Raw genomic sequence first — 26,461 nt, 5'->3', positions numbered from 1 at the left:
TGTGAGCAAGGCAACAAGGGAAGGAAAAGGTTACTTCATCCTATGCGTCCATGTTACAGGCCATCATGAGGGAATTTAGGCAAAGCTTAACCAGGAACCGGGAGCAGGAACTGAGCAGAGACCAGTGCTGCTTACTGGTGTGCTCCCCAAGGCTTGCTCGGCCTGCTTTCTTACATCATCCATGCAGAGGTGGCACCACCCACAGTGGGTGGGCCTTCCCACATTAATCACTAATCAAGAAAATGCCACCTTCCCCCAGACTTGCCTACAAGCAGCCCGATGGAAACACTCCTAAAATATGTTCCCTCTTCCCAGGTGACTCTAGTTCTGTGTCAAGTCGACAAAAAGTCGCCAGCACAATCTTCACTCAGATCACACCAAAATCCTACTGTATGACCTAGCTATGATCCTGCGCATATACCCAGAGGATCCATATCCTACCACAGAAATACTTGCAAATCTCTATCCTAGATATATTTATATATCCTAGCTGCTCTACTGACAATAGCTAAAAAATGGAATGTACCTAGAGAGCAGAACACACGCGATGTGAAAGAAGGGGGTTACTGGGGATGACGGCTTAAAGCAGGGGTAGAAGTGGGGAAATGGAAGCAAAGGACGGTATGGGGGCTGGGAAGATGGTTCAGCAGTTAGAACGGTGGCTATTCTAGAGGACCCAGGTTCAGTTCCCAGCACCATATGGTGGCTCACAAGCATCTGTAACTCAAGTCTCAGGGGACCAACAACCTCCTTAAGCCTCCATGGGCAATACACACACCACGGTGTACAGACATAGATGAATACAAAATACCCACACACATAAAATACAAATAAATAAATCTGTACAAATAAATTTTTAAAGTGTTTGAAAAGATGTGCCCTTTATGTGTGGACCATGCTTCCTCTAGAAGACATGGGTTATTACAGGAAAATCTCAAGGCCAGGTATGAGATATCTCCCTACAAGTTTTTGGTCAACGAAACCCCAGAGGTCATCAAACAACACAAGTTGTTGGCACTGTTCTCGGCTACCCACAATAACTCAGGGCAACAGCCTATTGCTGAAGACACTCTGTACTTTGGGTATGCATACAGACAGATCAAGACTGAACTGAACTGAAAACTTCCTTGCTAGCTAGTTTTCACAGCGCCAAAAGGAGCTATGCAGGCTCCTGGAGGGTAAAAGCCATGGCGCCTCTGCCCTGGACCTGGGTAGCCTGCCTCTCCAGGATGTGCACGGCGCCTGTGAAGGGAACCCAGTGCTTAGACCTGGATTTAAGGTCGGTTCCATAGGAAGGAATTCTTGCCTGACACTGTAACCCTGGTCAAAAGCCCATGGCTAGCAGGCCATGGGCCTTATGGGGGAGGAGATGGGCACAGAGGGAGCATCTATTATGGTTTTGCTAAACAGACGTGTTGTCTAATTTCCTTCTAAATATTTACACTTATAGGTATAGATTCATGCCGCTCTCAAGCTTGGTCAGAGCCCCTTTCTACAGCAGATATTCGCTAATGCAAACACCCATGACTATTCAAAGTGCTGAGAACAAGTAACAGTGTCTCGCTGGTCCTAAGCGAGACACTAGCTCCATCTCAGAGGTTATCACAACAGAGGGGACAGAAAGACTCTAAGGGCCGTCTAGATGTGACATGCCAGTCACATTCATGAACTCAGAGCAGCTGTATTTGTGTTTTTATTGGTTGAATAAAGAAACTGCCTTGTAATTAAAGTAATTTAATTAACACAATTTCTGTGTGGTTATTTTGGGGGTTAAGCTAGCCTGGCAGCGGGATGTGGCCCGCTCCTTTTACTACAAACTCCAATATGGATGGGTTGCTATCCCAGAAGACCCAGTTGTGAACATGGCAGTATTGTATACAGCACAAGTTCCAGGGAATCTGACCGCCTCAAGCACCTCCATGCATGGGGTACACTGACATACACAGACAAAATGCCCATGGGCATAAAATAAAAATAAATAAATCTTTAAAAAGTGCTGGGATTAAAGGCATGTGCCACCTCTGCCCAGCTTAAAGACATTTCCAGTAAAAAAAGAGAGAGACTCAGACTGTGATGACATTTTAATCCCAGCACTCAGGAATCAGAGGCAAGTGTGGATCTCTGAGCTCAAAACTAGCCTGGTCTACAGAGACAACCAAATTACACAGAGAAACCCTGTCTCAAAAGAACAAAAGGAAAAACAAAACAAAAATGCTGAAATCCACATTAGAATAAGATTCTGCCATCTATAAGAATAAAATGTTGGGTGGGAGAGATGGCTCAGAGGTTAAGAGAACTGACTGCTGTTCTGGAGGTCCTCAGTTCAATTCTCAGCAACCACATGATGGTTCACACCCATCTATAATGAGATCTGGTGCCCAGAACACTATATATATAATAAATAAATTTAAAAAAAAAACAATAAGATGTTATAATATTTATTTCTGGAACATTTATGTGTGTGCTGTGCATGTATACACACAAATGTTTACATGCATGGAGATGCACCTTTTATGTATGTGGGTGTACATGTATGCTCTTCCATCTGAAGGCCTGGGGTTGATGTCTTGTGTCTTTCTCAATCACTCTTCAGTTTGTTTACTGAGGGGCAAGGTGTCTCCATGAAGCCAGAACTCCCCTTTGGCTGGTTTACCTAGCCATTTTACCAGGGAATGCCACGCCCACCTCCTGCATTGAGATTACAGCTGGTTCTGGGACCACACGCTCCCGTCCTTACACTTACTCTGCGTTTACTCACCAAGCCATCTCCCAGCCTCTAGAAATTAATACCTTTAGAACTTTATGATGTTCTGAGAAACCACCCAGTATTTCCTCTTTTCTTCCTGCAGTTTAGGTGTAAAGAAAGACACATATGATGTGGGAGTGATTTCTTATTAATAAAGAAACTGCCTAAGCCCCTTGATAGGCCAACCCTTAGGTGGGTGGAGTAAACAGAACAGAATGCTGGGAAAAAGAAGCTGAGTCAGGGAGTCGCCATGATTCTCCCATTCCAGACAGACGCAGGTTAAGATCTTCTCTGGTAAGCCACCTCGTGGGCTACACAGAATATTAGAAATGGGTTAGAACAATATGTAAGAGCTAGCCAATAAGAAGCTAGCCACGCGGGCGGCCAGGTGCCGGGGACGCAGCCTCTCCGCTCCTAATTCAACACACATATCTTTCTCATTCCGCTCTCTGTATCTTTCCTTCTGAGACAATCCATTTCCGTGACACTGGATCAGTGACGACCATCGCCCATAGGCATGACAGATTGAGACTTCTCAGGAACAATCTAAAACGACTCTCAGAACGCTGGAATGTGCTTCTGCTCCTTTAAAAAGTAGTTCAGAGCCAGGCGATGGTGGTGCACTTTAATCTCAGCACTCGGGAGGCAGAGGCAGGCAGATCTCTGTGAGTTCGAGACCAGCCTGGTCTACAAAGGGAGTTCCAGGACAGGCTCCAAAGCCACAGAGAAACCCTGTCTCGAAAAAAAAAAAAAAAAAAAAAGTAGTTCAGAGATGGTATAACAAACATGACTAGATCACATAAGGCCCAGGACCAAGAGATAACACCCGAGAGTTGTAGAAACCAAACTACCTAAAGAGCCTCCATATACCTCAGTAGGGCAGGTGCACCAGTCTTCTCCATGATGTGAGAAAGACAATAAAACAGGTACTGGAGTCCGTTACCACACTAATAAGCCTAATTTTTAAAAGAAAAATTATTTCTTAGTTTTGGTTCTTGTTTTGTGTAGCTCAAGCTAACCTCAAACTCATGGCAATCCCCTGACCCCAGCACCCTGAATACCAGATGTTTGAATGGCAGTGGCCCCATAGGATCATATTTGAATGCTTGGTCCCTAGGTGGTGGAACTGTTTGGGAAAGAGGAGGATGTGGCTTTGCTGGAGAAGTGTTTCCCTGAGGGTGGGCTTTGAGGTTTCTAAAGCCCACAAAATGCCCAGTTAGCTCTCCTGCCTCCTGGCCGCTGTCTCAATATGCAAGCTCCCAGCTACTGCTCTAGCACGCCTGCCTGTCTGCCGCCCTGCTCCCACCATGATAATGGACTCAGCCTATGAAACCGCAAGCAAACCCCGAATTAAATGCTTTCTGTTAGGAGTTGCCTTGGTCACAGTGTCTCTTCACAGTAACAGAACAGTGACTAAGACAGCAGAACCAGGGGCATGTGCCACTACACCTGGCTTAAAAATACATTTTTAATTACTGGTATTACCACACATCTTTTTTCTGAAGCAGGTGAGCTACAGTATTACAGCCTTACTTTCTGCTTCCTTGATTACATCTCTTCATAAGGATATTTTTCATACCAATGTCTTCATTAAAAGAATGGTCATCAAGCAAGGTGGTAACACATGCCTTTAACCCCAGTCCTTGGGAGGCAGGGCCAGGCAGAATTCTAGGAGTTTGAATCCAGCTTAGTGGTAGCCAGAGCTGTTACACAGAGAAACCTTGTCTCAAATACTAAAAAAAAAAAAAAAAAAAAAAAAAAAAAAAAAAAAAAAAAAAAAAAAAAAAAAAAAAAAAAAAAAAAAAAAAAATCATCCATGAATTCAAAGCCAGCCTGGTCTACAAAGTGAGTTCCAGGACAGCCAGGGCTGTTACAAAGAACTCCTTTCTCTAGAAAAAAAAATTAAATAAATACAAAAAAAAAAAAAAAACTCCATGTAATCCCACGTCTAGGACCTGAGTGCTCAACTCTGCAGGCCCCATACAGAAGCAGTAAGCTAGTCCCGCTGCTGTCCAAGTCACTCTGTCACAGTGAAGCCTCTAAACAGCTTCACAAAGGCCTGAGACCAGCACTCAGGGCAAGTTATTGTCTCTGCACTTCTCTCCATGTGCCCACAAGGTGACAATACCTCTGTTTTTAACGACAGTCCACTGTTAAAGAAGATCGTAGCGACAGCAATGTAGGACACAGTTATCTCTGGCTTCAGTGGTCCTACAAAGAGAGCAATGAGTCACTGTTAGAAGAGCATGCGCAGCAAATCAGTTGGTTTGAAAGAAGACTACTTTCAGCACCAGTGCTGGACCTGTTCTGCTGGAAGCTTCACCTCAGCAGCTGGCATTCATAGATCAGTCTGGGATGTTTGAGGGGAAGCTCCACCCCAACTCTCTCCGTACCCTGCTGTATCTCAGAAACTCCACCAAATGATGACCCCTCCTCTAGAGATTCTCAAGACTACTCCCACAAGGTACTTAAACTGCCCCCCAGGAAACAGACATGTGGTTTGCCTGTCTTCCTTTCCTGTCTCCTCTCTGGTGCTGGAAAATCATCCAGGAGTGTTTTATCCATTAAACCTGGGATTTTTCTAGTTCAGTTTGATTTGGTCTGATTTGGATTGTTACATAGGTAAAGATGCTCATCTGGGTACAGAAACTTTTCCCATTTTCCCCACATGAGGCGTCTCCAGTGATATTATCATGTCTAAAATGTCAACAGTGCCCAGGTGAAGAAGCTGGGGCATATACCATTTGGTTCCCCTGTACTTGTGTTCCTAAAAGGCATATCTACACCGTTTCTATTATCAATGTATCTGTGAGTGGGACCATATTTGGAAATAGGACTATACTAGAGGAAGTTAAGTTTAGATGAGGGTGAAGTAAGTAGTTATCCAACAACTACCTATGTTTTTTTTTTGTTTTTTTTTTTTTTGTTTTTTTGATTTTTCGAGACAGGGTTTCTCTGTAGCTTTTTTTGGTTCCTGTTTTGGAACTAGCTCTTCTAGACCAGGCTAGCCTCTGCCTCCCGAGTGCTGGGATTAAAGGCGTGCACCACCACCGCCAGGTTCAACTACCTATGTTTGTTTACCTGTCTGCTTGTGTGCTTGCAGTACAGGGATGAACTCCGGGGTCCCGCACATGCCAGGCAAGCACTGGCAGGCAGCCCCAGTGACTGGCATTCTGAGAGGCATGTTTGTGTGTAGACACACAGTAAAGACAGGGCAATGGTTGGAGTTATGATACCACAGTCAAGGAAGTCAAAAGTCCTTGTGAACACTAGCTAAATGAAGCAAGAAAGAGGATTCTCCCAGAGCCACTGGATGTCTGGCCTAGAGAACTGAGAGAATAAATTTCTGTCATTCTGATGTATTTCTTAGACAATTTGCTGCTAGACTGGGTTTGCTTCAAGTCAAATTACATGATCACAATGATAGAGTCTCCAAAATCCTCTACCATATCTACTGATATTTTGGGGATATAGGTGGATGATCAAACTGAAAGAAATCACTGTTCAAGTTGTTCAACAAACACTTGTTAAGATCTATCTTTGATATTTGTAGAACAGCTTAAAATAAAAGAAACGAAACTATTCCATATGCCTGGCATTAAGACAAAGCCTTGGGCTGAGACTGGGAAAGCAGAGACAAGGAGCAAGCATGAAAGCCCCCCACCGCAGCACCAACATTTAAAAAGGCACACTGCCTTCCAAACTGTGAGAGTATCTGTCTCCATACCGCACAGGTACATACTTCAACAACTAAAGACGTCCATTAAGAAGCAGAACTTAAAGGCAAGAAAATTTAAAATTTAAATTTAATTTAAAACTAGACTGCTCCCAAAAATCTTAACTATCTGAATTTTTTACTCAAGCTTTTTTTACTCCCCACCCCCACTCCCTCACTTTTTGTCAGTCCAGAGTGGCGTTTCCAGAATTTCTTGAGAGGAAGGGTCAGAGAGAATCTACGAGATGGTTACATGCAAAAACTAAAGCCAGGTCCAAAGACATTTGTATACAGGTAACATGTGGCGTTCAATTCAGTGGACTAGTCCTGAACTTTCAATGTTCAAATTCCAGAGACAAGCCACACAGACTTTTGTTCTACTAGACACACATCTAAATAACTGTATCAAGAAATGGAGTGGGGCTATTCCAGGGCTACTTACAACACACCTGTCAGGAAGAAGGGGATTAGGGAGACCCAAGGCTCCTCAAACTCACAGAGATCCGCCTGCCTGCCTCTGCCTCCCGAGTGCTGGGATTAAAGGCGTGCGCCACCTCCACCCAGCTCATTCTTGACAAACACACACACACACACACACAACTCTAAGACTAACAGGTGGTCCCAATTAGGGAACTCTGCAGGACGAGAGGTCACCCAGGACAGAAATGAAAACTCGGCAAATCTTAAACAGAGGAATGAGCTGAAACTAGGGTATAAATTTGTCCCTTTTCCGTGCTCAATGAGTTGGAGTTTTCCTCTGCTTTTACACAGTTCAAATAATATTAGTCACCAAAAATGGAAGGAACTCACACAATCAAAAGAAAAATGGGCTACTAAGAAAATGAAGCCACTTTGAGTTAGAAAATCCAATCTTCTTATTTTGTTGTTGCTATTTGTTTTCTGAAACAAGGTCTTTCTAAAGAGCCCAGGCTGTCCTGGAACTCACTATCTAGACCAGGCTGGCCTTGGCCTCCCTAACAATGGAATTAATAGAGAGCACCACCCTGCTTGCCTCTTCCAGTCTTTTAAGGGAAGAAAAAAGAAACTCTTTGTAAAGGTGACATTCCACAGAAGCCATTCCTCCTCTATGGCGATCTCGCCCCAAGTATCATCTAAAATATCCTAAGATTGCAAGGTTTGGGCATATGCTTTCAGTCCTAGAAAATGGAAGGGTCTCTGTGAGAAGGCCAACCTAGACTGTGTGTGTAGCTAGCTAATGCTAGGTCAGCCAGGGCTATACTGTGAGATGTCTCAAAAAAGAACAAATTAATTAAAATAAAAATATTCTTAATATTTGTAGATAATATACTTCAACATAATTTTTTTAATTTGTTTCTGTTATTGTTTTTCGAGACAGGGTTTCTCTGTGTATCTCCAGCTGTCCTGGAACTCACTCTGTAGATCAGGCTGTCCTTGAAATCACACAGATCCACCGACCTCTGGCTTTTCTGTTTTTCTAATGGAAAAACAAATGCTCCCCCCACACACACACCCAGGATTTACATCTCGCAAATAACTGAAGGCATAGGTAGGAAAGACAGTTTCCCTGTGTAATTCCACAGAAGCACACCTAGCTTTTGCCAAAATGAGGACCAAAGAGCTAAACCCCATGAGCTCATATCTCTCTGGGTCCTGCTGGACACACTAGCAGTGCCCCGACCTACATAATCAGGCTCCAATAGGCTCTCATTTTCAACCTTGTTCTGGTTTTTTGGGGGGATGGGGTGGGGAATGGGGGGTAGTTTTGAAGGTTTCTCTGTAGCTCTGGCTGCCCTGGAACTCACTTTGTAGACCAGGCTGGCCTTGAACTCACAGAGATCCACCCAAGCACTGGGATTAAAGGCGTGTACCACCATGCCCAGTTACTTCTATATTTTTAAGGAAATGTAACTAATTTAAAAAGCAAGAACTGAAAGAAAAGAAGGAGAGGGGCAGCGAAGGGGGAGGGGGTTATGTAGCTCAGGATATAATGAGTCTCAGCACAAAGTTGGCTCAACACCGCACTAGTAAAATAAAACAAACAAAATGACCAAAAGAACCTGTCTCAAAAAACAAAGAAGCCGGGCGGTGGTGGCGCACGCCTTTAATCCCAGCACTAGGGAGGCAGAGGCTGGCGGATCTCTGTGACCTAGTTCCAGCCTGAGCTAGTTCCAGGACAGGAACCAAAAGCTACAGAGAAACCCTGTCTCGAAAATCCAAAAAAAGAAAAAAAAAGAAAAGAAAGAAAGATTATGAGAAATTTTCCATGACACATCTGCCCTTGCTCTTTAATTCTTGTTGGTAAAGGCACAGCGAAAGTGTTGCTTGATGCTATTTTTGTTTTTTTATTAAACAGGCTTTATTGGTAGGACCATCATCTGAAACGGTCACAAAAAATAAAGCTCTCAACCTAACAACCACACAGAAAAGCCCAATTGTTTGGGTCTTCTTAAGACAAGTAGTTTTTACACAGAAAAGTCCTAGAAGAATCACATTGTATCTAACATTTAGCTGATTCTGTCCTGTTCGCCTGGACTAAAAACCATAAAAATGTCTTTATTCTACAAGGTCTTCTCTTTACAGTGATTATTTATCTTTAATAGTCTCTCTCTTTCCCAAAACCATTATTATAGATTTTTGCCATTGTTATGATAAAAGAGGAAGCCCAGTATCCATTCTCCCTAACTAAGCTCTGACATGTTACCTGGCTGGCGTGGCGGGGACACACACACAGACACACACACAACACGGACCTGAGGATGTGGTTCAGGGTACAGAATGAGTTTAACAAGTATGCGCCAAGGTCCCGGGTTCACTCCCCAATATGCCAATCAAAAAATAACGTGGCATGATGGTTTAAAATATAAGTTACTTAGAGCTGAGAATATTCTGCTTCTACTTTGTGATTGCTGAAAAAAATACCATAAGGATTGTTAAAAAACTGAACATATTTTAAGACCCAATAATGTACAAAAGTTCACTAAGAAGTACAACAGTACAAACAAGATCACAGAATCCATCTTGTCTCTGCCAGATCAAGAAGCCCCAGAGAACGGATCCAAGCATTCCACAACCATCCTACCCACATAGTAGTCAGAAAATTCAAGGTAAAAGACACGTGGCAAGTGTCTCCCGCCCCAGCACCTGCAGAATTACCGGCCACACACCACCAGGAAAGGCCTCTCATATAATACTGAGCAAATCCAGAGATCTAGCCTCAAGCACAATAACCAGTACAGTGTGCTGTGGGTCACTTCCAAGACTCTATCCAGAACTGCACTCCCCACCGCTCCAGAGACAAGGGGTTCTTCACTGGACAGAACTTCAGTTTCCCAAGAGCTCACAGAAAGGGCGGATCAAAACTAACTCCACAGGAGCTGTGGCTATCTGAGTTCAAGACCAGCCAGGGCTACACAGAGAAACCCTGCCTGGGGGAAGGGGAAACCTAACTGGTAGCTTCAGAAGGATAAGCAATGGCATTGTGGTCACAACTATGTATTCCATATGTTGCATTTAAACTTTTTAAAGTATGTAATTTTAAAAGGAAGAAAAATGAAATAATCAAGAGCTTTCTTATCCACAATCACTGTGTTAAGTAATTACCAGAAGTTCTTCTAAATGGAGAAACTAGGCAGGGAGAAGTAGGAATCGCTTACTATTCTGAGATACCATGCATTAATTTCCTGAAGGTTTTAACAAAAGGGTACAATTTCAAATACCCACCTTCTACTTGAAAACAATTATGTGTGCTCTCTCCCGTCCTTACCTGGACCCACTACGTGATTTATGTATTCTATCCGTCAACAAATTTGGGATCTAACACACAAGGTCAAAAACACAAATGAACTGAAGAAACTCAATTAATGTGTATGCAGAGCAGGACAAGGCTGTCTGAAAGTGGGAGAGAGGGTAAAAAGGCCAATGACACGAGCCCTGTCCCCACCAGTGTCCACAGACCACGATACAAAGCTGGCCATTGTATTCGGGATTTGAGTGGGGTTTTAACCCATCCACACTTCCTTGTCAAACCATACAGTGCGCATAGCTTAACACAGTCTGTATCTGTTAACCGCAGCAGTAGCAACTGAATCCCAGCAGCACACGGAAGTAGTGCCCCGTGGAGTGCAACGTGTCAGTCAGCTTGGGAGTTTGGGAGCGTCAGCTACTAAGGCACGACCGCTCCCCCATCAAATGAGGCAGAAAATCGAAGTTTGGGGAAAGAGTGTCCTTTCTTTCCCACCCTCTTTAATTTTTTTTTCTCTCTCTCCTTTTTGTTTTTTTAAGGTGCATAAAGGGAGGAGTCGGAAATAGACTTGATAATGAGGTGCACTCCAGGACAGATAAGGGCTCCTGGCACCCTAAGGTCCCTTGGGATGGGATGCTACTCTGCAAGCATGAGGTGTAAGTTTCATTTTCTGCAGCCTCACTCCCGGCACCGAGCAGAAGTCATTGGTCGCCTGCAGAAAAGGCAACCTGTACTCCAACTCCTCTGCCCCATTCCTGATCCCCTTCGGGGCTGGCAAGTGAGAACCACCTGCAAAGGCACAGCGTAGTTGTGACGGTCGGGGCGGAGAAGGGCAGCGGTCCCACCGCACCAGGGCGGCCGCCCCTCCCGCAGACTCGCCGAGGAGTTGTGAAGCGGGAGCCGCCGGCGCGGCGCAGCGGGCAGAGGTGCGGCACTTACCCCCGTTCACTCCGACCGACGGCTCCAGCTTAGCGGCGCCGATCGCCACCACTATGCCGACCATGAACCATTCTTTCCTCGCCCTCTCCAGCAGCCTCATATTTGTTAGGGTGGGTGGGTTTTGTTTATTTGTTTGGCTGGCTGGCTTTCCAAGCTGCGATTCCCGAATCCCCGGGGCGTCTCCACGCTTTCCTCGGTGCCTCCAGACATGCAGCAGAGCAAGTCAAATTGCCACTCGTAAACTAAAGACCGGAGGGGTGGCTCGGGCGGCTCCGAGGCGGGCTGGGAGTAGTAGTATCCAGTGACAGGAAAGCCTCACTGAGCGCCGCCATCACTACCACGCGCCTCCGAATAGACGCGCATTCGGGCGGAGGAATCCGGGATCCGGGGGACGTAGAATGGGGCGCACCCGGAGACCGAGGAGGAGGGAAGGGAGACCAGTCATCGGCTGCACTAGCAGGACCCGCTGCCATGCATCCGTGGTCAAGCTTGGGGAAGTCCACGGCGGGGCAGCGGAATGTGGCGCCCCAGACGCCCAGCCTCCTCGTGCTGTAGCTGCAGGAAACTGACGGCCTCCCGAGCCCCGCGGCGTGCATCGCGGAGAGCTCGTCTCGCTCCGCCCAGAGCCCGAGGACGCGCGCTGCGCGCCTGAGGGCACGGGGCTCCGCTGTAGCTGCGGCTGCGCGCGCGGGCGCCGAAGGTTCCGGTGCGCTCATTCTCGGCGCATTACGACGACGGCCGACGTCGCGTTGACGTTGCGCGGGGGGAGGGGAAGCCACTCGCGGCCTCTGGTTCTCGGCGGGAGCGGCGGCGGCAGACGCGTGTGGCGACCGGCGCGGGAAAGCGGCTTCCTAGTTGGGGAAGCGTTAGCCCCGGGGGTAGGTTGAAAATCGGTGGCCGAGCAGACGTCCGGGACGGCAGGCCCCCCGCCTTCCCGCAGCGGCGGCGGCGGCGGGAAGGCGGGGAAGGCGGGCCGGGCCTTCCCGCCAGGTCGGTGGCCTGCCCGGGCCTTTCAGCCCGACCGCCTTCCCGGCCAAAACCCGCCCCGGGAGTGGGGAGGACGGCCGGGATGGGGCAAATCTTCCCTGGGGGGGGCGGTAAGAAAGCGGCCCAGGCTCCTCCCCACCCGTGTGCTGCGCGTGGGCGGGCGATTCCGAAGGCCGCGTGGTGCGGGCCTTTGCCTGACCCCGGAGCTGAACCACTAAAGCAACAGGACGACTGAGGGGGCCGGGAACGCAGAACAAAAGCAGTGAGGGTCGAGACCCAGGGTGGAGGTTCTGATGTCCGCCCCCTCCCCCCGGTCCGGTTTCTTGCTTTGCATTCTGGCGACCTATGGCATAGTTTCACGAATGGTCTTCCGAGCATCTACCCTTCCTCTTTATGCACCCAAAGAAAGAAAGGAACAAAGTATTGTGGGACATTTTGAAGCAGCCTGGTATCAGCTACTTGAATAGTTTACTATGGAACGTAACGTTCGAGAGAAATTGTACCAGACTCTCATTCTGGATGCATTCAAAGCTTGAAAGAGACTCGGCTTCAATTTGCTCTATTTTACTTTATCTTGCTGACATGACTCGCTATCCAAAAACTAAACTGCTTTAAGCAGTTGTGCTATCGGTTCCCAGTCGCACAGCCCCCACTGGGGTAATAATACATCAGGCAGCACGAAGAAAAGCTAATCTCAAGATAAAAGAACCTAATAGGGAGTCGTTAAACAATTTACCAGGCAAAAGAAGTACATGAAATGTGATAAAAAAAAAAAAAAAAAAGCTTATTAGAAGGCAGGCACAAGGTAAGTGGAGTTTTAGGAAGGAAAATTTACAGCGATTTTTTTTTTTACAGTCATTTTCTCGGTTCAGAAAAAAAAAATCTGCCTCAAATTAAAAGGCCATTACAGAGATAGTGCTGGCTTCAGTAAGCCTGCTTACAAATTCTTTCTAGAGACTTTGATCTGTTTAAAGCAAAGTCGTAATTCATAAAAGAATATTTTAACGGTAGTTCGTTGAGAATTGTATTGTTAAGGACTGTATTAGTTTGCTAGGGCTGCTATAACAAATATTCCCCCCTCCCCCAAAAAAACTGCATGCACCCAGACAGACAATATAGACATTCGTTATTTTCCTGTTGCAGAGTCTAAGGTGGAGGTGTCTGAGGGCCCTTTCCAGCTTGTGGCAGTTGGTATTCCCTGGCTTCCTTGCTTTAATGTTGTGATCCTCCAGTCCCTCCTGGTTTGGCATTACATTCCCCTGCATATGTCTCTAGTGGCTGCATCATTCACTCTGCATCCATCGCCAACACTACCTTTTTTTCTGTATGTTTATTACAGTGACTCTTGTCCTTGGGTTAGAACCTGCCCAGTAATCCTAAATGATGGATCAGATTCCTTTAAATTATATGAGCATATATCCTTTCTCCAAATTAAGTTCACTGTTCAGTAATGTACCCTGTAAAAGGCATGTCTTCCTGAACCTCAGAGTTTGACTTCTTTTAGAAATGAGATGTTTGTAGGTACCTAAGAAGAGGTTATACTAGATTGAGGCAGGTCCCAAATCTAATGACTATTGCCCTTTTAAGAAGGTATGCATGAGAGGCAGGTGGAGTGTAAGCACTATGTAAAGGTGAAAGCAGAAACTGGCTTGAGATTCCTAAGAATTGCTGACAACCACTAGAAGCTAGGAGAGGCATGGTACAGATTTTTGTTCAGGCTTCTGGTAGGAACCTCACCTTCATATTCAATGACTTCCTGAACTATAAGAAAATGGATATTTTTAATCCCTTCCCCTCATTTACAGTGCATTGTTACAGCAGCCTGAGGAAACTAATACAAAAATATTGACAGGTACTCATGTGCAGTAGTCCTAGTGGCTTTTCTGTTTTCTTCTGAGACCCAGCAGCTGTCACCGGTGAGCTACTTGGCCCTTCAGCAAGCTTCTAGGAGCTTGAGACCTTCATAGTCCCCTCCAACTCTCAGCTGGAAGGAAAGATGGTTGAAGCAGATCGCCCAGGAAAGCTCTTCATTGGTGGGCTCAATACAGAAACAAATGAGAAAGCCCTTGAAGCAGTGTTTGGCAAGTATGGACGAATAGTGGAAATACTTTTGATGAAAGACCGTGAAACCAACAAATCAAGAGGATTTGCTTTCGTCACCTTCGAAAGCCCAGCAGATGCTAAAGATGCAGCTAGAGATATGAATGGAAAGTCCTTGGATGGAAAAGCCATCAAGGTGGAGCAAGCTACCAAACCATCATTTGAAAGTGGCAGGCGTGGACCACCTCCACCTCCAAGAAGCAGAGGCCCTCCCAGAGGTCTTCGAGGAGGAAGTGGAGGAACTAGGGGACCCCCTTCTCGTGGAGGATACATGGATGATGGTGGTTATTCCATGAACTTTAACATGAGTTCTTCAAGGGGACCACTTCCAGTAAAAAGAGGACCACCACCACGAAGCGGGGGACCCCCTCCTAAAAGATCAACGCCTTCAGGACCAGTTCGAAGCAGCAGTGGAATGGGCGGAAGAGCCCCAGTGTCACGTGGAAGAGATAGCTATGGAGGCCCTCCACGAAGGGAACCCCTGCCGTCTCGAAGAGATGTGTATTTGTCCCCAAGAGATGATGGATATTCTACAAAAGACAGCTATTCAAGCAGAGATTATCCAAGCTCCCGTGACACCAGAGATTATGCGCCGCCACCAAGAGATTACACATACCGCGATTATAGTCATTCCAGTTCACGTGACGACTACCCATCAAGAGGCTATGGTGATAGAGATGGATACGGTCGGGATCGTGACTATTCAGATCATCCAAGTGGAGGTTCCTACAGAGATTCATATGAGAGTTACGGTAATTCGCGCAGTGCACCCCCTACACGAGGGCCGCCGCCATCTTACGGAGGAAGCAGTCGTTATGATGATTACAGCAGCTCACGTGATGGCTATGGTGGAAGTCGAGACAGTTACTCAAGCAGCAGAAGTGATCTCTACTCAAGTGGCCGTGATCGTGTTGGCAGACAAGAACGGGGGCTCCCCCCTTCCATGGAAAGGGGGTACCCTCCTCCACGTGATTCCTACAGCAGTTCAAGCCGTGGAGCACCAAGAGGAGGTGGCCGTGGAGGAAGCCGATCTGATAGAGGGGGAGGCAGAAGCAGATACTAGGAACAAACAAGACTTTGGATCAAGGTCTCCAAAAAAACAAAAGATGGAAAAGTCTTCTGTCAGAACCACCCAAGGACTACTAAGAAAAGTTGTGTTACCTTTTTAAATTTTTCTGTTTTAAGTTCCCCTTTATCATTTTTGTGTTCTTGTGAGGATAAAAGTAAAACATGATTAATTTTGATATTATGAATTGCTTTCAACAGCAAATGTTAAATGTGTAAGACTTGACTTGTACTAGTGTTGTAATTTTCCAAGTAAAAGTGTCCCTAAAGGCAATTTCCTGTCTTGATTTTTTTCCCCCCCCCCCCCCCCCAGTAAATGAGGTGAGCAATTCTAAGATCTATGAGAGACCATCTAGATAGCCTTTGGTCTCTGGAGAATTGAGTCTTGTCTGCCTATACAGACAAGCTAACGGGTAGTAGAGGGTGCTGGTGGTTTGCTACTCTTAGGTACTCGGGGTGTCTTCTGACTGAAGTCTGAAAAACAAGAAAGCTTAAAGCTGACTGGCTTGTTTTTTGGCATTTATTTGGGAATCATCAGAGCCTCCCCCCCCCCCCTCTTTGACACAGGGTTTATCTGTGTTTGGCCAACCTGGAACTCACTCTAGACCAGGCTGGCCTTGAACTCAAGGATCCAAGCTTCAACCTCCTGAATGCTGGGATTAAAGGTGTGCTACCACACTCCAATTCCCTCTTATGTGTGTGTGAGTGCCTGTGAGTTCATGTGCATGAAGTGTGCATAGGTTCCGGTGGAGACTAAAAGAGGGAGAATGGGATTTGACTCTAGCTCAGGCTGGCTTCTAACCTCATCTCCCCAGGGCTGGATTTTAGATGTGTACTCCAGGCTACCATTCTTTTCTGAGGCTTTTCTGTTGCATTCATTTCATCTTTCAGGCAAAAACAGACACAAAAGCAGAAAGGCAAAATGCATTGTAAATATTTACTTGGTAAATATTCTTTTGGTCCCTTATAACAAAATACCTCTGATATGTAACCCAGCTGGTAGAATGTTTACCTAGCATACATGACACCTTTGGTTTAATTACCAGCAGCACATTGAGTGTGAACTGAGTATGTTGTAACCCTAGTACTTGGGAGGTTGGAGTGGGAGGGTCAGCAGTTCAAGGCCTGCTTCAAAAACTTTGAGGTCATAAAAAGTCTTGTGGTTCTGAAGACTGAAGTCAAAGAACATAGTACTAGCATCTGGTCATTGCCTCCTTCTATATCCTGACATGAAGGAGTCCTGTAAGTCAAAGGCTCTGGCCATCTGGGTCAGTGCTAATTGTGGTTCCCTCCCAGAAGCTCACTTAACTAGCAGGAATTTGGGGCTTCTTTTCATGCAGTTTGAGAGGACAAATGCAAGCTATCACAAGTATTTTTTACTGAAGAAAGTGCACCTCTACCATATGCCAGGAATGGGTTGGGTGCTGAGCATTCAGTAGTAAAGCTGACCTGGGGGCGCTTACCTAATGAGAAAAACTGAATGCCGGCTGGGAAGATGACTCAATGGAGAAAAGGCCTGCTACACAAGTCTGAGGTCTGGTGTTCAAGTCCCTCAGTAAATGGGTGAGAGGGAAGGCTGCTTGCCTCTAGTCCCATTGCTTGGGAGGTGGACAGGGAGCCATCCCTGGGGCAAACTGGCTAGCTGGACTAGCCAAATCAGTAGAGAGCAGTTAAGGAAGACACCCAGTGTCAACCTCTGTCCTACATAAAGACACATAGAATCATGCATACATACACAAAGGAGAAGCTAAATGCCAGCACTTTTGATTTGTGGAAAGGAGATACTAAGTTGTCTGGAGGATGCATCGCTGAGACCTGGAGGATGAACAGGTATGTGGGAGAACTCAGGAGGAGCTTGACTTTGTGAAACTCAAAAGACAGAGTCATGGGTTGGGGGAGTCTTGTGGAGGGCTGGGTAGGATGCAGAATGTGAGAAACTTCTTGCATTATCGTTAGGGTTTGGGTTTTGTCCACAGATAATACCAAAAAAAAGGGGGGGGGTGTTAACATGTAACATGAAGATGTTACTATAGAAACGGTCTAGTCCAGACAAATAATTCAAGGAAAAAATAACCTGGTACTCGGCGATTAGTACAAGAATTGCTAATATACACAGGACAACTCAAGTCACCTGTCACCTCCTTTCAGGGGACCAGTAACCGGGAAACTGAGCAAGTCAAGCCTTCCCCAGGAATTTGGAGCATGTAAACAGTTGTACATAGGCAAGTAAAAGCTTCAGCCACGCGAGGGGTTTCACTCAAATTAGCTATGGGAAAACACATTGAACTAGCAAATACCTATTTGGTTTTGTTTTCTGTTGTTTATTGTGAGACAGGGAGTCTGCCTAACTGAAGCTACCCTGTTAGTCCAGCCTGGCCTTGGAGGATTATGTGCCACTGCTGCCAATAGACCTCCTTTGTAAGCTCTTGTTTTTTATTCATGTGCTTGTACTGGGGGTTAAACCTGTGGCCTCAGGTAGGAGAAAGCCAACAGCACTACATCGCTAGCCTCTTTTGTTTCCCCCTCTAAATTTTGAGCCACCAACTCACTAATTGCCTCAGGCAGTGCTTGAACTTGGAATCCTGCACTCAGCCTCCTTAGTAACTGGGATTACTGGCCTGGCCAGGCCTGGCTACTTCTTAAACTTTATGTTTTACACCAGCTATTTCATTTATTTGAATACAGTTCATTTTCTTTACATGATACCTATAAACAGTTATTGCCCCCCCCAAAAAAGGTCTTTGCCATTATACTTGATACTTTTTTTTTTTTTTTTTTTTTTTTGCTAGAGTGGTCCTAGGGATTCTCTCCCATGGGCCTGGGTTAAGTGCCATCGTGCACGTGCACTTCCTTACATGGAGTAAACGGCCACATGTTCATGTATTTAGAAATACTTGTCGAGTTTCTGCTGGTTAGCAGACACTAAATACTGAGCTTACAAGGTGAGAAACAAGGTGCGCTTCAGTTTTGAGTATTCTAACATCTGAAAAATAATAACAGGCAGTGGTGGCACAGGTCTTTAATCCCAGCACTTGGGATGGATGCAGAGGCAGGCCTGGTCTACAAGAGCTAGTTCCAGGACAGGTTCCAAAGCTACAGAGGAATCCTGCCTCAGAAAAGGAAAAAAAAAAAAAAAAAAAGCAATACTAAGGCCATAATAAAAAGATAGGGTGTAACTCCCAGCTCCATCAGTTTAGGGATCACAGACTGAGTGACTTAAACAATAGCCATTTACAGCTCTGGAGAAGTACAGGTGTCTGGATGAGGCTTCCACTTCCTACTTTGTGAGTAAACATCTTGGCTACATTCTCACACAACACAGAATGAAGAAAAAAAAAGTGTCTGCGCTTTTACCTTTAGTGACCTACTCATGTCCCAAAGGCCGTCATCTAAATACCACCGCCACACAGGGGAGCTGTGATTTAGAGATAGCAGTCAGAGAGAATGCTCACAAATACTCAGTCCATAACAACCCTGATAGCAGAGACTCCAACTACAGGACAAGCCCATCGTGTTGGAAGTGTCCAGGTGAGTATAGAACACTACAGTCTGTGTGAAAGAACCAAAGTAGCAATGAGCTGTCACTTGTATTGCCTTGCTATTAACAACAAATCACCATAGATTGGTGGCTCCAGACTTTATTCTTTTACAGGTGTGATTCCCAGAAGTCTGTGGAACTGGACTCAACCTGCCAGCAGGCCTGAAGGTTCTCAGGGAGAATTACCTTTACTAATGCCTGAATTCCCAGGGGTTCTGTCCTTCCAACTTCATAGTCAGCTATGAACCATTGAGTCTTGGGAGGGATCAGTCTGGCTCTTTCTCACTCTAGCCTCTTGCTTTCATTTTGTTTATTTGTTTGTTTGTTTGCTTGCTTGCTTGATTGTTTGGAGTTTTTGTTGTTCTGTCCTGGGATGGGGGTGTGAGACAACATCTCTGTGTCAGTGGTTCTCAACCTTCCTAATGCTATAACCCTTTAGTATAGCTCATGTTATGACCCCCAATCATAAAATTATTTCTGTTACTACTCTATGACTAATTTTGCTGCCGTTATAAATCTTAATGTAAATATTTGTGTTTTTCAATGGTCTTAGGCTACCCCTGTGACAGGGTTATTCATTCCCCTCTCAAAGAGGTTGAGACCCACAAGGTTGAAGACCACTGCTTTATATCATAGTGCTAGCTGTGCTGGAGGTTGCTGTGTAGACCAGACTGGCCTTAAACTCACTGAGATCCTCCTGCCTCTGCCTCCTGAGAGCTGGAATTAAAAATGTGCACTCTCATACCAACCCTTTCATTTATGAAAACCCTTCTGATTGTGTTGGTGTTAGCATATCTCCAAAGGGCATATGCTTAAGTTCTAGCCTTCTGTACGTCTAAATGTGACCTTATTTGGAATTAAGCTCCAGATAGGTGTTTGAGTTGAAATGAAGGTATTGGGGTACGCACAGGACACGCATGGAGGAGAGACATTATGAAGACACAGAAAGATGACTGAATAGTGTGACAGAGACTGGGATGACACAAGCCAAGGAAACAGGACTGATAGCAAACACTGGGAGCTCAAGGAGACAGGGAAATCCCTCAGAGCAATCAGAGAGCAAAGTCCTTGATTTTTGGCATCTTTGGGAAGCTAATTCAACTAGGTACACATGGATGATCCCTTACCTCTTTAGCTCTAAATTCATTTCATCACATCTGTAAAGTGTCTTTTGCCATGGAAAGGAACATACTCAAGTTCTGGTAATTAGAATCTGGACATCTTTGAGGGTATTGTTCTGCTCACCACAGCATATAGAAGAAATAGAAAGAATGCTAATATAACTCAAAATTAGTGAATGACAGGAGTGGAGTTGTGGGGAAGGAGGGAGCAGAGACCAAAGTAATCAGTATATAATAAGCCTTTGTAGATGAAGTAGTAAAGTTTAAATTTTATGTAATTATGAGGTTTTTCTAAAATGTATAGGAAATTGTTAAGCACAGGAGCATTGTTTCTTAAGACAGGTGATGGTGGCACACCCCTTTAATCCCAGCACTCAGGAGGCTGAGGCAGGCATCTCTGTGAGTTCAAGACCATTGTGGTCTACAGAGTGAGTTCTAGGACAAACTTCAAAGCTACACAGAGAAACTTTGTCTTGAAAGAAAAAAAATCACTCTAGCTGTCGTGTGGAGGAGGAATTTTAAAGTAGAGCCTGCTGAGGTGGGCTCCAAGAATAGAGCAAAAGACCAGTAGTGGTGAAAAAAAGAATAGTTATGTTACAGAATTTACTGATGGATTGGATTCCAGTGAATGAGGGGAAAACAGAAATCAATGACTCCTAGATCATAGCTATCCATCAGTGCAAGGGAATGTTGATATCATTTAAAAAGATACAAGAAACAAGGGAATACAGAATTTGTGTGAAACAATGTTGAATTTTTTTGGGGGGGGGAGAACACGTTTGGCTAGGAGGGTCAGAGAGGGAGTTTGGAACTAGAAGTAAAACCTAGAAGTCAGTGATATGAGTGATTGATAGGAATTGTGTTGTGTTAACGTTGCCAGAGGTGGAAATGAACAGAAAAGTATCCAAACAAAGTGTCTTGTTCCCTCCCTCTACCCCTGAGACAGGGTTTCTTTGTAGCTTTGGACCCTGTCCTGGAACTAGCTCTTGTAGACCTAGCTGGCCTCAAACTCACAGAGATCCACCTGCCTCTGTCTCCCAAGTGCTGGAATTAAAGGCGTGCAGCACCACCACCGCCCTGCCAAAACAAAGTGTCTTAAGTTTCTGGGCTGCTTTAACTAGTGAGTTGGCGAACATAGACATTTGTTTCTCAGTTCAAGAACCCAGAAAATCCAAGAGCAAGCTCTTACAGGTCTTACATCTGGTAGAGACCTACTTCCTGATTCACAGCTGGCTTTATTTCCCAATGCCCTTACAGTGCAGCAGGGAGCTAGTGAGCTCTGGGCTCTATTTTAATGACGCTGATAACATTTCTGAGGACTTGATCTTTATGGTGTTGGTATTTCCCAAAGCCCCATTTCCTAATACTATCCCAGTAGAGGTTGAGTTTATATATATATATATATATATATATATATATATATATATATATATATGTATATATACATATATATGTGTATATATTTAAGAATGATACCTATGAAAAGGAAAAAGAAAATAGGAAAGAAGGGAGGGAGGGAGAGAGAGAGAGAGAGACTTATGTTGTTCAGCACATACTGTGGAATTCAAGCTAACTACCATCCTCTGAGGATTCATCCATTTTCTAAGAGTATGGCACCATTGTGCTCAAAGTTCTTCTGTGATTCTGTATTTTCTTCAATTTGAAATTACTTCCTTATTCTGACATACCCTTAGGTGCTTATTCAATCACATTTTCTGTTAAACCTCTTCTTGCAATGTGAGCTGAGATTTCCTGCATTGGTGCCTTTTCTAAAAGCTGTTTGATTTTCCAGGAATGTTCGCCTATTTATATAAATCCAAATCCATCAAGTTCCAGCCCAAATATCTCCTTCTAAAGGTTTTTTCTGTTTCCAGTAAGGAAATAACTATCTGTTTCTAACTCCCTAACCTGTGCCTCTATCCAGTCTAGATAAACCATTAAAGGAAGCTTGCACATCTGATCCATCTTGTGATCCCAACTCTGGAGTAGGTGGGCCTTCTGTCTATGTGTTACTTTCATTGGTTAATAAAGAAACTGCCTTGGCTTTTTGATAGGGCAGAATTCAAATAGGTGGAGTAGACCGAACAAAATGCTGGGAAGAAAACAATGAGACAGACACCATGATTCCCCTTCCCAAGATGGACACTGGCTAGACTCATGCCGGTAAGCCACAACCTCATGGTGGCATACAGATGATTAGATATGGGTTAGTCAAGATGTGAGAGTTAGCCAATAAAAGGGTAGAACTAATGGGCCAGACAGTGTTTAAATGAATACAGTTTCTGTGTAATTATTTCCGGAAAGCTAGCCGGGAGCCTAGCCACTCCTATTACAACACAGCTCCACAGTGCATACATCCACAAGGGGGTCGGGGGAGCTTACTTAGAAAAAGCATTCCTTGAATGAATACTATGGTTATATTTGCTGTGAGTATAGGTCTTAGGAATGAAAAATCCTCTGTGTCTTTCATATAATTACTATATAAAATGCATGATGACTGAGTTTTAATGATGATCTGCACATTCATAATTGTGGAGGGTTGTTTTTGAGATAGGGTGCACTCTGTTCCCCAAGCTTGCCTCAAACTGGAGGCAGTCCTCCTGTCCCACCCTCCCAAATGCTGGGATTGCAGGTGTGAGTTACCACATCCAGCTCATGTTTTGTGTTATACACACACCTTTTTTCCTTTGTAGTGCTGCTACCAGAACTTGGGGGTATCTTTTCATGATTGTCAGATGAATCCCAGGAAATCTGTCTTCCCTCTTGGGGTTCTTAGTCTTTTCACTAAGAGAATGTAAGAACTAGCTCAAATGGAGTCTCTAGGACAGTTTATCACACTCCCAAGAGCAGGTGTGCAGGATGTCAATCTCAGCAGCTGCTTGAGGAGGGAAATGAAGGAGAGGGTATCAGCATGGATGCCTATCACATGGCAATCCCAGGTGGGTAAGGGGCCTTTAGAGAATAAGCAAGGAACCCCACAGTAGCAGAAACAGCATGCTCGCATCTCGCCAACAAACAAAAGATATTTTAAAAAGACAGAGAGGAAGTTGTAACTTTGATTCAGATAAGTGGGAAAACCCAACAAGCCTCAGGCACCCTCATGGTGCCTGATAGGTACTGGATCAGGGCATGGGAGTTCCAGGAAGGAAAAGCACAGCATCTCATTAGAAAGATAATTTTTCATTATTTGGCTGGGTGGTAGTGGCAGGCACCTTTAATCCCAGCACTCAGGAGGCAAGTGGATCTGAGTTTGAGGCCAGCCTCGTCTACAAAGTGAGTTCCAGGATAGCCAGGACTACACAAAGAAACCCTGTCTTGAAACACCAATGAATGAATGAATGAATAAATAAATAAATAAATATGCTTGTCTCTTTAGCATAGATTAAGCCCACTTTTCTACGGGGAGGCCCTTGCCAAATGGTTGACCAGTCCAACTAGAATGTTAGGTATCTCTTCATGCCAGAAAGTCTAATCTCTTGACCAGGAGTTTCCCTTAGTAGGTTTTATGACAAGAGCTCTACTGCTGAGTCACACAGTTCCCAAAACTGTTTTAAATTCTTTTGAGACACGGTCTCTCTCTAGTTTTTGGCTGTCCTGGAACCCACTAATTACATCAGGCTGGTCTTAAACTCACAGAGATCCTTCCTACTCTTCCTACTGCTGGGACTTAATATTTTAAACTCTTGATTATTAGTGACTTTTTCTGTTAATTTGGTTAATGGTTCCAGTTAGGAGACTGGAACTTTTGCTGTTTTTTTTTTTTTTTTTAACATTCTAAAACTGGAGTTAAATATTCAGAAGAGCCGGGCGGTGGTGGCACACACCTTTAATCCCAGCACTCAGGAGGCAAAGGCAGGTGGATCTCTGTGAGTTCGAGGCCAGCCTGGTCTACAAGAGCTAGTTCTAGGACAGGCTCCAAAGCTACAGCGAAACCCTGTCTTGAAAAACAAACAAACAAACAAAAGAACAGATTTTTAAGAAAATCATGAGTTGTTTTGGTTTTGGGTAGTCTGAGATTCAGCTGAGTAGATGAGTCAGGAGGCAAGTGAAGGAGTTTAGGTTAGTCACATATTAAATGTGATTCCTGGTATTTAAAGCCCTGAGAGCAAATGATGTATTGATAAAGGGAGGCACTGTATAGAGAAGCAGAGTGCATACTCAGAGAGGAAAAGGTACAGGGAAACAGGTGTGTGGGCTCACAGAGGACTGGAGAGCTGGAGGGAGGGAGAAGCCATTTGCCTAACATGGGAGGTTGTGACATCAGCATGAGCAATTCCAGTTTGAAAGGTGGATGTGGAGATGTGGCTGGCGGCTTTTAAAATGGATCTCTATGTGAAGACCCTTGTATAGTTTGATTTCCTTCTAATAAACAGGATTTGGCCAGAATGCTCCAATAAATATCCACACTGTCTTAACCACGCCACAGCCCCTCAGATGTTTTTAAAATTTTTCATTCCTTGAGATTTGTGTTTGTTTAGTTGATTATTTACTTTTTATGGTCACTCTATTGAAAGTTCTATGTAATAAGCAAGTAGTATTTCCCAACAGTAGCCAGCACTTGAGCCTTGCAATGGACTCTCTATATACCTCCCCAAACACACACACACACACACACAGTGGAATCTTAGAAACAAATTTGCCTGCATCTTAATAGTACTCAGGCATCCAACTAAGTCACAGCTGGATAGCTGATCCACAGAAACTATTTTTTAAGTTTCTAAATTTGAGGGCAATTTATTACACAGAAATAACTGGTACTAAGACAACTAAACACAGGAAAGTGCATACAGGCAATACAGTACAGGCAATTCAGTCACGTTTTGCAACATTAGTGGTACATAGTCCTTTCAGAACAATATGGAGCAGAGGATGTTCTGAAGTGGAATGAAATACCAGTAAGGAACCAGGGTAAACTACTGGGCCTCAGTTGAGCTTGTCATGGCTGGGTCCTACATTTCCTGCCTCACAAGTACCAATGGCAGGACCCAGTCATGGGTCCTGCTTGCCCATGGATTTAAGGAGATATTATTGGGACCTAAGAACCATTAGCTAACAGATTTTTCCAGGGCAGTGGCCAGCCTACCAGGCCCTGTAGCTCTGATCTTGGAGTACAACCAAATTATAATTATAATTCTGTATGTCCTCTTTGGTTCTAGAGTTCTGCATAAAGAACTAAGGTGGTTTTTTATTATAGGACCATTTTAGTTAATAAATTCATTAATTGACAACTCTGGCCTACTTCCTCTTTTCCTTCTTTTTTTTTTTTTTTTTTTTTTTTTGTATGTCAATGGGCATTATAGGTAGCCATTCTTGTCTCCCATGCCAGTGAGTTCCCCCATTATCTCAGCATTTCAACCTATTCTGGGCAGGGAGCATGGGACAACGTGTTCCTTTCTGCAACTACTTCAAACTGACATCGAGGCATTGTTATCAGAGCCCAAGAAGGCTGAAAGGCTGGCCAAAGATAAGAAGAAAACTCAGGCAATGGGGCACTCATCAGAAGCATCCAGTTCACAGACTCTGTAGAAGAGACAGGGAGCGTTCACATCAACTGGACTGGTCCACATCAGCTTCCAGCAAAGTCAGGTCTCTCAGTCATTCAGAGCAGGTTGTAGTCAGCAACTGATGCTTCGATGTGTCTGCCAGCCAAGTGGAAACCTACTGAGATGAGTTTAAACTTGGAACAGAAGTCAAAATTTACATATAAAATAATACATTTGAAACTTTCAGGCCCATATTGAAATTTATATCATAGGTGAAAACATAACAGGTATCTGTAAACAGCAGGAATAGACTCATAACTTTGAGTCCTAGCAAAAACTACAGATTTTGGTTAGAAGCATGTATATTTTTCTGTTGTCCAGAGACACAGGTATGAATTGGGCAGAGATGTCTTTGGCCTGATGAGAAACACCTTTAGGTTCATATTTAGATGGCAACCAGACTAAATCTAAAATTTTGAGGCTGTGACCCAAACAGTAAGTAGTCACTGCTCTATCAGCTTAGCAGAACTATACCATAGAGGCTGGAGAGATGGCTCAGCGGTTAAGAGAACTGGCTGCTCATGCAGAAGACCCGGGTTCAATTCCCAGCACCCACATGGCAGCTCATTCCTGCCTGTAATTCCAGTTTCAAAGTACCCACACCCTCACTCAGATATACATGAAGGCAAAACTCTAATGCACATGAAATAAAAAAAATTAAAAATAAGAACTATACCATAGAAGGGGAAAGAAATCAGAAACATTTTCCGTATCTTAACCTATATTTACATCTTAATTTTTTTTAGGCCCTCAAAGCTTATGAGCTTTTATATCCTCAGACTTTTATATATCCTAAAACATTTTTTAATCAAGAGACCAAGTAGCTTTAGAAAAATCAAGACTTTGCTAGGTGGTAGTGGTGCACACCATTAATCCCAGCACTCGGGAGGCAGAGGCAGGCAGATCTTTATGAGTTCGAGGTCAGCCTGGTCTACAAGAGCTAGTTCCAGGACAGGCTCCAAAGCTACTGAGAAACTTTGTCT

At 44.5% G+C, this 26,461-nt stretch overlaps 2 protein-coding genes across 11 annotated transcripts in view; one reads left to right on the top strand and one right to left on the bottom strand.

Annotated features, from left to right (window-relative positions):
• Slc10a7 (solute carrier family 10 member 7) overlaps nucleotides 1-11,681 on the bottom strand; it is a 229,063-nt gene extending 217,382 nt beyond the window's left edge. Inside the window, exons 1-2 of one of the 10 annotated variants that reach the window (XR_007595265.1) lie at nucleotides 11,125-11,468; nucleotides 4,875-4,957 (exon numbers count right to left, since the gene is read on the bottom strand). Coding sequence is in view for 9 of the 10 variants with exons in the window: in XM_050161537.1 (XP_050017494.1) it covers nucleotides 4,875-4,957; nucleotides 11,125-11,224 (183 nt within the window). In the remaining variant the exon portion in view is untranslated. Of the gene's footprint in view, nucleotides 1-4,874; nucleotides 4,958-11,124 lie in introns of all 10 variants that reach the window. The other 9 variants (XM_050161537.1, XM_050161534.1, XM_050161529.1 and 6 more) reach the window with 9 other exon arrangements.
• Nucleotides 11,682-11,864: 183 nt separating this feature from the next.
• LOC126513253 (RNA binding motif protein, X-linked-like-1) lies at nucleotides 11,865-15,550 on the top strand. Its single transcript, XM_050161527.1, has 2 exons — nucleotides 11,865-12,002; nucleotides 14,010-15,550. Exon 2 carries the CDS (start codon nucleotides 14,108-14,110, stop codon nucleotides 15,272-15,274), a length of 1,167 nt encoding a protein of 388 aa, XP_050017484.1. The 5' UTR covers nucleotides 11,865-12,002; nucleotides 14,010-14,107; the 3' UTR covers nucleotides 15,275-15,550.
• Nucleotides 15,551-26,461: the final 10,911 nt, after the last annotated feature.

Source organism: Alexandromys fortis, unplaced genomic scaffold (genome assembly GCF_014885135.2).
Source record: "Alexandromys fortis isolate MF-2015 unplaced genomic scaffold, M_Fortis_MF-2015_v1.1 scaffold_127, whole genome shotgun sequence".
In the NCBI taxonomy this organism is placed as follows: Eukaryota; Metazoa; Chordata; class Mammalia; order Rodentia; family Cricetidae; genus Alexandromys; species Alexandromys fortis.
This window is presented reverse-complemented; position numbering and strand designations above follow the sequence as displayed.

What these genes read in the sequence shown, in the direction of transcription:
- LOC126513253 (XM_050161527.1), top strand. Translation starts at nt 14,108, where the DNA reads ATGGTTGAAGCAGATCGCCCAGGAAAGCTCTTCATTGGTGGGCTCAAT.